The sequence below is a fragment of the Nicotiana tomentosiformis genome, chromosome 2 (assembly GCF_000390325.3).
Source record: "Nicotiana tomentosiformis chromosome 2, ASM39032v3, whole genome shotgun sequence".
NCBI lineage: Eukaryota > Viridiplantae > Streptophyta > Magnoliopsida > Solanales > Solanaceae > Nicotiana > Nicotiana tomentosiformis.
Window position 1 is genome coordinate 33,183,385 of NC_090813.1, and position 11,638 is coordinate 33,195,022.

The window sequence follows — 11,638 nt, forward strand, 5'->3', positions numbered from 1 at the left end:
AATTGGTTTTAAGTCAAACTAGCAACTTCAGCGGTTTTCATATTGCAACTTTGTACTCGTGTGAAATCAAACCCCCATCAATCTTTTTGAATAAATATATGAATTTCAAATGTCACATATAATTTAGAGCGTCGTTAACAAGTTAATTGAAACGAAACTTATAAATTAGAATGTTCGACTCCTAAAAAGAAATAAGAATAAAGAGAAACTACTAATCTCGAGCAGCATAAGAGGTTGTACGTTTTACGAGGTGGATGCATGTGCTTGTATTATTAACAAACATTCGTTAAAATTTCAGCACGTTTATCGCCAGACATAGGAAGAATCTTACAGAAATAACAATAAACTATCGTAACAAATATTTTAAAAAAATGAAAGAGAGAGAAAAAAAGATTGCGTATCTCTAAACAGAAATTAAATAGAATAGAATTGCAGACATATAGAAATTAAAGAAACAACAACATCTTGCTGCATGTTCCGTCTTCTAATTAATTAGATGCCACAAATCCACAATAAAGACTTAAACAGACTCATAATCAGATTAAGTGAAACTCATAATTCACTAAATCTCTCCTATAGATTAGGTGAACGTAAACATATTAAATTGGTTAGAGAAGTAGTTTCATGAGTTATCAGAAAAAGTCAAATAAAACCAACTAAATCACAGCTAATAGTTCTTAGTACTACTAGTTTTTGACCAGCCTTTGTTTTATTTTTATTTAATAATCCTCAGTTTTTTTGTTTGTTTGTTTAGTGATAGTTTTCTTTTTGCAAAAAAAGAGGCAAAGATTATTTACTAACTCAGACTGACAAATCAAGAAAAGAAAAGCAGTTGAAATTTCTTTCAAATTCAACAACTCTGCTTCTCCTTCTTACTATAAGTATCAGTAACCTCATAAGAAGATTAAAAGTGGTTTTTTGAGAGGGATATTATGGCAAGTGCAGAAAAAGTAGTACATAAATCATGGATTGTCCAATATAATTTGCATTCTATTTTAGGAATCCTCCTCTTGGTCTTTCTTTTTATGTCTTTTTATCTTATAGGGGATAGTAATAATGCTGTTAATATCCTAGCAAATAAGCGTATAAGAAAAAACTCATTTTCAAAATGCGATTTGTTTTCTGGAAGTTGGGTTTTTGATAATGTCTCATATCCTCTGTACAAAGAACAGCAATGTTCTTTTATGACTGATGATTTTGCTTGTCATAAGTTTGGAAGAAAAGACTCAAAATTTCAACATTGGAGATGGCAACCTTATGATTGTGATCTTCCAAGGTACTAAACTCAAATTAAAAAATAAATCTTGGATTTTCTTTGTGTTTCTTGAATTTTAATGTATGTATTTATGTTATGAAATTGTAGGTTTAATGCCAAAGCATTGTTGGAGAAGCTAAAAGGGAAGAGGGTGTTATTTGTTGGGGATTCATTGAATAAGAACCAATGGGTTTCTATGGTATGCTTAATTGAATCCTCAGGAATTCCATCTCTTAAACCACCTATTTGGAAAGGCAACTTGATCACCTTTGAGGTCAAGGTAATTATTATTCTCTCTCAACATCTAAGATTTAGTTTGCCAGTTACAGCTATTGATCTTGGTCTTCCTGGATCAATGGAAAGCAATCCTTTTTCACGATACCGGCTACCTTTTACCAGTACAGATAAAAATGTAAATTTTATTACCTAGGTAAGAAAACTTAGGGTCGTATCAGATAGGTGGGTTGAAATAAGACCCATTTTTTTGTTTCCGCCCGAGCTTGCCACGTGACCCAGTAAAAAACTGCCCATGGGTTCTGCCGTTAGATGTGGGGGCAATTTTATTAGTAGAATTAACATCATACTTTTTTTGGACGGATAGACGGACAGAGGGTATATGTAAACCATTTAGCAAACGATAGGGATAGTTTAGACCCTTTTCCTTAAAAAGAATTCTCTTAGTGTTTTTTGTCTCTACTGGAATTTTAACTCTTGTCTCCCATGATTTTTGTTCCACTTTATAACTATTAGGCCACATTACTCTTAGGTGGTTTCTCATGCTGTATTTGTTGCATCTGTCTGTCACTAGTGTTTGTTAGAGATGCCTTTGCTAAAATTGCCTGATTGTTAGGTGGTATATTCATATATTACTAATATCAACTGGCTTAGATTTTCCAGCTTCAAGAGAAATATTTGTTTTGTGTGGCTAAAATTTTCATTTTCTAAACATGATGAAGGAATACAATGCAACAATTGATTTCTACTGGTCGCCATTGCTAGTGGAATCAAATTGCGATGATCCAGTGAAGCACCGTGTAAGGGACAGAATTATCAGAATTGAGGCAATTGAAAAGCATGCTAGGCATTGGATTGATGCTGATATTCTCATCTTTGATTCCTTCACCTGGTGGCTAGAATCCCAAATGACACTCCTGTAAGTTTATTCCACCAAAATAAGCACTCCTTTAGAATTCACAGTCTATACCAAGCATTTCATATTTGGATTTAAGTGAACATAAGTTACCGTTTTTTATCAGGTCGCCTTATAAGTGATTTGGGTGTGTAAATATTTTGATACTGTAACTTGAACTTTTCATATATCCATGCCAACTTTACACAGGTGGGGATCTTTTGAAAGCTCTGATGCAATCTACAAGAAGGTTGGAATGAACCTGCGCCGCTACGAGATGGCCTTAAGAACATGGTCAGATTGGTTGGAGTTTCAAATTGACAGAAAAAGGACAAGATTGTTTTTCATGAGCCTCTCTCCTCCTCACAGAAAGTATGATAATGACTAAGTTGTTTGCCCATATTAATCTAAGTACTTTTATAAACAATGAAAGATTGATTTTTTATTGTCTTTTGTTTTGTTACATGCAGTGCTACAGATTGGGGCATGGGAAATGATCAAAATTGCTATAATGAAACAGAACCAATATCAAGAAAACAGTATTGGGGAAGTGAAAATGATGTAAAGATGATGGAAATAGCAGAGAAAGCTGTAAATGGGCTGCAGAAAAGGGGTGTAGATATACAATATCTTAACATAACACAGCTATCAGATTATAGAAAAGATGCACATCCATCAATTTACAAGAGGAATTGGGTTGCTCTAACAAAAGAACAATTGTTAAATCCAAGGAGTTATGCAGATTGTGTACATTGGTGTCTTCCTGGTGTGCCTGATGTTTGGAATCAGATTCTTTACGCCAATATCGTGGACTCCACAAAAGAAAAGAATAGAGATTTTTCTGTGTGAAAATATTGTGAAACTGTACAACAACAACTACAACAACAACCGCCCAGTATAATCCCACATAGTGGGGTCTGGAGAGGGTAGTGTATACGTAACCTTACCCCTATCTTGTGGAGATAGAGAGGCCGTTTCCAATAGACCTCGGCTCAGAGAAGCATAAGCATCACGTTAAAGAAGAGAAAAATAAGAAGCGCAACAGCGAGAACTATATAAAAGCAGCACAAATAACAACCAGATATTCAGGTGATCGAAATGAATTTGTGAAACTGTAATACAGTAATATTTATTTTTTTGTTTATAGAAGCTTGAAATGTGTGAAGTAGTTCAACAAGATTTACAATTATTGTAGATATTGAGAAGCAGTACATTTTTCAACTTGGTTTTAGGATTTGGAAATTAGACTCAACCTAAAAGTGTAAAATTATTGGAGAAACCCAACTAACCCAAAATTGGTTCAAGTCACCTGCTCCTCTCTCGTAATATAGTGAATGAGGCTACTGGATATTAGAGAATTAAGAAAAAAGAGACATTATAAAAGAGGAATCCAATGGCTAGCCACAACCAACTAGTACTTCATAACCAACTAGTTTTCATTATCATTCCATATATCTAATAGAAACAAAAAAAAAAAAGTAGCCCGATACACTAAGCATTTCGTATTTACGCAGGATCCGGAGAAGGATCGTACCCAAGGGGTGTGATGTAGACAGCTTATCTTAATATAATTATTAGTGGTTGCTTCCACTACTCGAACCCGTTAGCTATATGTCACACAAAGACAATTTTACTATTGCTCCAAGGCTCCCCTTAGTGTATCTAAGTAGCAGCATGGATAAGAAATGGTTTTCTTAACCACCAAAAGATGGTTGATTAAAACCATATAAAAAAAGGAAAAAAGGTCCAAATTTACCCAATTGCTTTCGAATATGGTCTACATCTAACCTCCGTTTTACTGTTCGGCCAAATTTATCTCTACCGGTTATATTATCCGGCCAAATTTACCCCTGACTTCAGCAAATTTTTAAAAATTACTCCTCAATTCATCAGGTGACCCAGAGTCTCCCAAATCATTTTAATTAAGTCACTTATTATTTTTCTTGATCTACTATTTTCGAAATAATTGGCGTTTACCTGTTTTCTTAATTGGAAAAAAAATAAATAAGAGAAAGAAATATTAAAATAATACAACAGTTAATAAACAAAGTACAGTAAACTGAAGAATCTAAATTAGGTAACTTGTCTAAATTCTAAAAGTATTTACAACAACCCAACTTTAATGAATTCATTGCACCAATGGTATGGAGACTTTGCAAGTATTAGTGATAGAAGTTGAAATTATTTGGAGCCTTTACATTGTCGAATTCAACTTTCCTTTAATTAAATGCCTACGCATTGTGCACTCTTAAGTTAGTCGATCAAATACTATACTAACCAGACAATAAGAAAATATATTCGAATATATACATACATATATACATACATACATGATGAGTAACTTCATATAATAAACAATAAATAGACCCAGTGAATTTTACGATGTGTAAATGGTTGAAGAATAAACAAAATTTTAAACCAATTCCAAACTCATTATCTTTAAACTATACATGAATAATTTGTATAGCCTACTACCCTTAGCATTCACATCAATAATAATCTATATCTATTTATGCTATATTAAAAGTGGGAAGCCCTTAAGTCAAAAGTTATATTACCAAAATGCCCATCTTATTTATACTAAATATCATATTTAATTGAATTAAAAAAACTAAAGCCTAAAAAGCCTAAATTTCATAATAGTCACAACCATTAAGAAAAGTTGTACCCAATATGTTAATGTAGATCCATCAACTACTTTTGTTCTTATAAATAATCCACTATCATTATTTTCATAATCTCATCACTCTATGTATTTGCAATATCTGAGCGATTGCATCAGTTAGCATATCTTGGTATTCCTTCAAAACTAGAATGTTCCCCTGAAGTGTTTTAGAAATTCGAAAACAGGATTTCTAGACTCTCAAATTATTTGAGTGACAGATTCTCCAAAATAATTGATCTTGCAACTATTACCCATTTTTAATACAATTAGAAAGCATTCAGTGCTAATGTCTTTGGAGGCCAATTAAATATACCACGAGGTGATGTTATTCATATGACGTGTGGGAATGCTCGAACAGAGAAATTGAAGGAAAAAGAGAGGATGCGGGAGTCTAGGGCCCAGAAAATTATCTCTATGTTTGTTCTTGGAAAATGACTTTGAATACTGCTATTTATACTTCTTGAATTGTGTCATGACGATTTTCTTTCTTCTGTAATTTCAAACCATCAATTTACTTAAGATTGATTTTTCTAACGAAAGTTTTCGCATGGAATTTACACTTTGTACGAAACAATCTTTCAATAATACCAGATAATTCTTAGCATGGTATTGATATGCTCAATTGTGATCAATTTCTTACTTTTTCGTTCGTTCTCAAGAAAATAGACCCACGTTCCTACATTAACGCGAATTATTTATGTTTTACATTCTTGTTATTTTGCTATTATTATGATAGATTACTTTCTTATTTTATCGTAGTTTAATTTATGTGTATGTAGTCTTTATTTATTAAAATTTAAGTCAAATATACCTATAGCAAACAAATTGTGGTGATGAAATTGTTTAACCAAAGAATTAGATTCTCAGTCAAAGCCTATTTTTAGAAGTACTCGGGTTACTAATAATCAAGAAATTCAATATTCTCTCAGAAATAAGAAAGGAAATTAGAATAAGAAATGACAAAATAATCAATAGAAAGCACAAGGAAGTAATTATATTCTAATAATAATCAGAGCATGTATGTACAAGTAACATCTCCTTCCCTTATATAGGAGTCTATAAGTACAACGTCTTTTCCCTTTTATGACCGAATCATTATGAGCATTAATGATATTAATGAGACGTTATAATTGGTAATCGTAACAATTCATGAAGATTCTGTAACGTTTGTGATCATTCACGCTCATCAATTGACGATTCATGAATCTTCTCTCTTTACTGTCTTGATTCATTCCGCCGGTACCTCTTCATTTACCTACTTCGACTCGAGCGACCATATCCTTTCATCTCGTGGGTAATTTGCTCGTATATGTTATGACTCGTGTCTCTTTTAATGCATCTCTCCAGCTGTCGTTTTTTTAGTGATCCACATGCCTTGCCATATCAGCCACCTGTTTAATTTCACGTGTAATATTTATTTTTACCAATACAGATAGTCCCCCCACTTACCAATTATTCAGCAATTGAATATTTGGGAAGTGGATTACATTTATGGCGGGAATTTTTGCTGTCGTTTCTCATGTATCATTGTGTCTTCTTTAGAACCAACACATCGTATGTCATTTTCATTTAATGCATGTGATACGTGGCATTCATTGATTGGCTCTGCAAATCTTCAGTGGGTTTTATGGCTTTTTTGCGGCTGCGTCAGTCACAGAGTGACTGTTTCATTATGACGTTTCCATCATGACCCCCTTTACATGACGGTTGCTTCTTCGTATAAATACCTCCTTTGCCTTTGTTTTTACGAAAAAACTTTCTACAGTGTTCTTCATTCATAATAGTTCTTGTTCATTAGTACATATTACCTTATTATACAACTATGTCTTCTCCAAATCCTGATCCTCATAAAGTAGTTATAGTAGATGAACTTCCCCCTTCATCTACTCCTGTCAGAAGTAGAAGAGGTGGCAGGTTACGTAGTTTAGGGCCTGTATCTATCCGTGGTTCTTCTTCTCAATCCAGTATTACTACCCCTTCATCTTCTAGAACTAGAACTTCTTCTTCTCATAGATCTTCTGCTAGAAATAGGGATTCTAGTGAACCGCTTCGTGAACCCACTGTTGATGAGATTATTCCCGCTGAACTTTCCTTCTTTACTGATAGAGAATCGATTAGAAATCATGTTACTTCCATGACTTCTCATGATCGTGCTGATATTTACCCTTCCCAGATTACTGAGGGCTTGATTTCTCTTGTGCGAAGAGAATGTCATTGAAAATTCGATTTCCCAATTTTAGTCCCTAATACAAATTAAAGGATCACTTCATACAAAGTTGGTTATTCTTTTGTTTATACATATCCCTTTACATTAGGCTTCAGACCACCTATCGACCCAATCATCATAGAATTTTGTCATTTTTTCAACGTTTGCTTAGGACAGATTGGCCCTATTGTATGGAGAGTTGTGGCATGGTTGAGATACTTGTCAAACTTGGCCTCTTTACCCTTTACCTTCTATCATTTGATTCATCTTTATTCCCCCAAGTTATTTCGTTCTGGGTTTTTACTCTTGTGGCCAGGAGTAAGTGGGTTTTAGTGAGCCCTGAAGATGACAAGGATCGTGGTTGGAATGCCCGATTCGTTACTGCTCCCATAAGTGGGTTAGTGGGTGAAGAGAACATGCCTTTTCCAGAAAAGTAGAACTTTGCACGTAAGTTTCTTTTCAGATTTTTTCCTTCTCTTCTTTTTTTTGTGAAGAACCTGCAATCTCGTGACTGTTTTTCTTTTCTCTTTTTTTTTTAGCAACCATGGAAGCTGTTGAGGAGATTCCAAACTTCCGTGGTTAGGTAAAAACATTGTTAATTGTTGCTCCTATGGAAGAAAGGTCCTGGAAGTACCTTTCTAATAGGTTTGGTTGGAAAGTGAAGACTCATGGTATCTTTCTCTTCTACTTTCTACCTTGCTTCTATACTTAAAAATTTACTAACTCCTCTCTTTACTATGATTTCCCATTCGAGGTGTGAGTGCCGTATCTATTTCTGCTTCTAGACTCTCTCTGTCGATGGCTCAAGAGATGATCCTGAGTTCCTCATCAAAAAGAAAAGCTGATAGAGCACACAGTTCCGAGGGTGAAGAGGAACGAGATAATGGCTCGTTAGTTCGTAATCCTCGAGCTAGGAGATGTGTCATTTCGAATGACGAAGCTACTCCTCCTCCCAGTTCTGTTCCCATGCACGAGCCCGAAGGTGCTACCTTAGTGAGCTCTGATGAAGAGATGCCTGCCGTACCCCGTGACTCTACAGAACAGCTCTTTTCTCGTGGGTTTGATAATGAAGAGTTCGGCTTTGTTTCTGAGGAAACGCCTCTTGCCTCTTTTTTTGTATCTGTTCCAGTTGATCCTCAGTTCCCCGCACCTGTTGCTGCTACCACTGCTTCACCCGTGGCTATTTTGATTCCCTCAACTGTCCCTACTGTTACAACTTCTCATGTTGAAGTGGGTTCTTCCAGTAACAGTAGGGTAATGAAAAGAGTTACCATCGAGGTTCCTGAGGATGGTAATCTTCTAAAGAAATCTGGCCAAGTTGATGTATGGCTGAAACCATTGATTGGCCTAGTTAAGAAGTCCAAATTGGAAAGCCACAATTCTTTAACGTGGATGAATGATATTGTACATTCATCTTTAAAGGTATAAGCCTTAGCTTTTTATTTTACATGTGATTTCCTTTTCATCTATATTTGATAATCACATTTTCCTTTTCATTGTGTAGATCAACCTAATTGGAATGGAGATGATGAAGAGGATCATCCATACTGAGCAGTTAATGAATGACTATCGCACCGAGGCGGACAACTGGAAGGAACAGTTCGAAGGTCTTCAACTTGAGAAAGAAGTCTTAGAGGAAGAAAAGTGTACCTTGGAACAGCAGGTGAAGGTAATGACAACAAAGTTGGTAGTTGAGAAAGCCTCATCCAGTCAAGTGGGAAAAGATAAAGACCTTCTCGAGTCTTCATTTACTGAGCAACTTTCCAAAGCCACTGAAGAAATTAGGGGTTTGAAGGAACTGCTGAACCAAAAAGAAGTTTATGCTAGGGAGCTTGTTCAAACGCTCACCCAAACTCAAGAAGATCTTCGTGCGTCCTCTAACCAAGTTCAGTTCTTATAGAGGTCTCTTGCCCCCTTACAAGCTTCTTATGATGCTGCTTTGAATGAGAAGGGATAGCTAAGAACTATGATTGAGCAGTGGGAGAGGGATTATGAAGCCTTTGAAGATAAGGCTATTGTTGACATTAGTTGGGCTTTCTTGAACACGCGCCTCGAAACTTTAATGGAGGAAAGCTGGGAAGGCTTTGACTTAGCTGCTGAAATTGCAAAAACTAAATAAACTATTGAGAAAACTCAGCAGAGTCAAAGCTTTTCTTCACCTGAGGTCGGCATTCCCGAGGATGATGAACTTACTCCTGGGGAAGCTATTTTTCAACCCTCCTCTGCTCAAGTCATTCCCTCTACTGCTGATGATGCCAACTTGAATCCTTCTGATAATACTGGTTCAGATCCTTCCCCACAGTGAAAGTTTGATTGAAAGTGTTGTCTTGTTTTTTTATTGGTAGAAGTTTACCCCTAGTCTGTTTTGGGGATTTGGTAATGATTTGGAAAGTTTTACCTGTTTTGTGGTTTTGTATAAAACAATTCGGTTGGAACTAAGTTTATACTTAGTTTTAACCAAGTTATTATAATATTACTTTCCGAGTTTTTGTTCAACTCTTATAATATCTTATTTTGAGTTTCTGTACTACTCTCTTATTATGCATCTAAAAATGCTTCAATACTTCGTGACTTTTTGAACATGCATAAATTATAAAAGAGGGCCCTTTTATAAACGACACTTAATGAAGAAGACGTCTCAACTTCATATTGGTGTAAACGTACGAAAGAAGGAATAGGAACACACATGTTTCTTTGAATAATTTGAGGAAGTTTTGTATTGTTTCAACTTTCAAACTGTATAATACTTTACACGTATTCAAGTATCATCTATAACTCTTTCGTAACTGTTTTCCTTATAACAGATTTTACAAAACTCAAGGGTATATCTTGCAACCCATGACTAAATATTGCCTTTAACCTACATATTCGTAAGATTTTGTAATTTATATCCACGAGTGTATTCCTCATCATAGGTTTTTTGAATCAGGCTTGTGTTTTTGCCCTTAACTTTCGATTTGTTGGGTAGATTGCCTCAGGCTTGACTCGAATTCTAACTTTTTCAGTCTTCTTTGCCTTTGATATATATAGTCCCCCAAGTGTTAGAGCTTTGAAGTATGAAATCTCGAGCACTTGATTATTATTTCCATGTGGTCCATTTCCTGAAAAGGAAAAACATACGGGACTCGGAGGTATATATAATTTAGATGATGACTGCTTAACCCTTTATATTTCCATCAGAAAGGCTGCAACCCTAGACCGAGAATAATGTTGCTTCCGCGTGTCTTTCAGGTCTAATATCATCATTTGGTGTGGGCTAGCTTTTTGCCTATCATCTAAAATTGTTAGTATAATTTTAACTATACAAAACAAAAATCGTAATTGAACGATACCTGACCGTGGGTATTTCTTTTGCTCAGAAATAGTATTTCTTTAAATGAACATCATTCCAACTCGAGGGTAAAACCTTGCCGTACATGGTTTCTAACTCGTAGGCACCTTTTCCAGCGATACCTTGAACTTTATATGGTCCTTCCCAATTTGGATTTAACTTTTCTGCTCCGGTTGTTTTCATTGATTGGAAAACCTTTTTAAGAACGAAGTCCCCAATTTTGAAGTACCTGAGGTGAGCCTTTCTGTTGTAGTATCGTTCTATGATTTGCATTTGTGCTGTCATCCGTATTAAAGCTTCTTCTCTACTTTGTTTGAGTTAGTCCAAATTTGTTCTTAATTCCTCATCGTTCGACTCTTCCGTTGCCAATATGAATCTTGTGCTTGGTTCTCCTATTTCAACTGGGATTAAAGCTTCTGAACCGTAGACAAGCGAAAATGGAGTTTCTCCCATGGCTGTTTTTGCTGTGGCTTTATAAGCCCATAATATTCCTGGTAATTCTTCAGGCCAATTCCCTTTTGATTTTTCTAGTCTCTTCTTCAAATTATTGATGATAATCTTATTTGTTGACTCAGCTTGTCCATTTGCCACAGGATGGTAAAGTGAAGAGGTTATTCGTTTAATTTGCCAACTTTGAAAGAACTCCGTGATTTTCGAGCCTATAAATTGTGGGCCATTATCACATACGATTTCTTTTGGAACTCCAAACCGGCATATAATGTTTCGCCAAATGAAGTCTTTCATCTCCTTTTCTCGTACCTGTTTGAAAGCTCCTACCTCTACCCATTTCGAAAAGTACTCTGTTAACACTAATAAGAACCGTACCTTTCCTTTAGCTTGTGGTAAAGGCCCTACTATATCCATTCCCCATTTCATAAATGGCCACAGGAAAATAACTGTATGTAATAACTCTGCAGGTCGATGCATATTGTTGGCATATCGTTGACACTTATCACATTTGGCTACAAAATGTTTCGCATCTTCTTCTATTTTAGGCCAGTAGTATCCTACCCTGATTAGTGTTTTAACTAAAGATCTTCCATCTGTGTGAT

The 11,638-nt window shown here is 35.4% G+C and overlaps 1 protein-coding gene across 1 annotated transcript; it reads left to right on the forward strand.

Annotated features, from left to right (window-relative positions):
- Nucleotides 1–788: 788 nt before the first annotated feature.
- On the forward strand, nucleotides 789–3,618 carry LOC104087595 (protein trichome birefringence-like 34). The gene is made up of 5 exons (XM_009592119.4): nucleotides 789–1,276; nucleotides 1,364–1,535; nucleotides 2,212–2,408; nucleotides 2,595–2,756; nucleotides 2,855–3,618. Exons 1-5 carry the CDS (start codon nucleotides 933–935, stop codon nucleotides 3,231–3,233), a joined length of 1,254 nt encoding a protein of 417 aa, XP_009590414.1. The 5' UTR covers nucleotides 789–932; the 3' UTR covers nucleotides 3,234–3,618.
- The last annotated feature ends 8,020 nt before the right edge of the window (nucleotides 3,619–11,638 follow it).

What these genes read in the sequence shown, in the direction of transcription:
- LOC104087595 (XM_009592119.4), top strand. Translation starts at nt 933, where the DNA reads ATGGCAAGTGCAGAAAAAGTAGTACATAAATCATGGATTGTCCAATAT. An exon ending in TGATCACCTTTGAGGTCAAG is followed by an intron (nt 1,536 to 2,211) that starts GTAATTATTATT and finishes AACATGATGAAG; the next exon opens with GAATACAATGCAACAATTGA. An exon ending in GAATCCCAAATGACACTCCT is followed by an intron (nt 2,409 to 2,594) that starts GTAAGTTTATTC and finishes AACTTTACACAG; the next exon opens with GTGGGGATCTTTTGAAAGCT.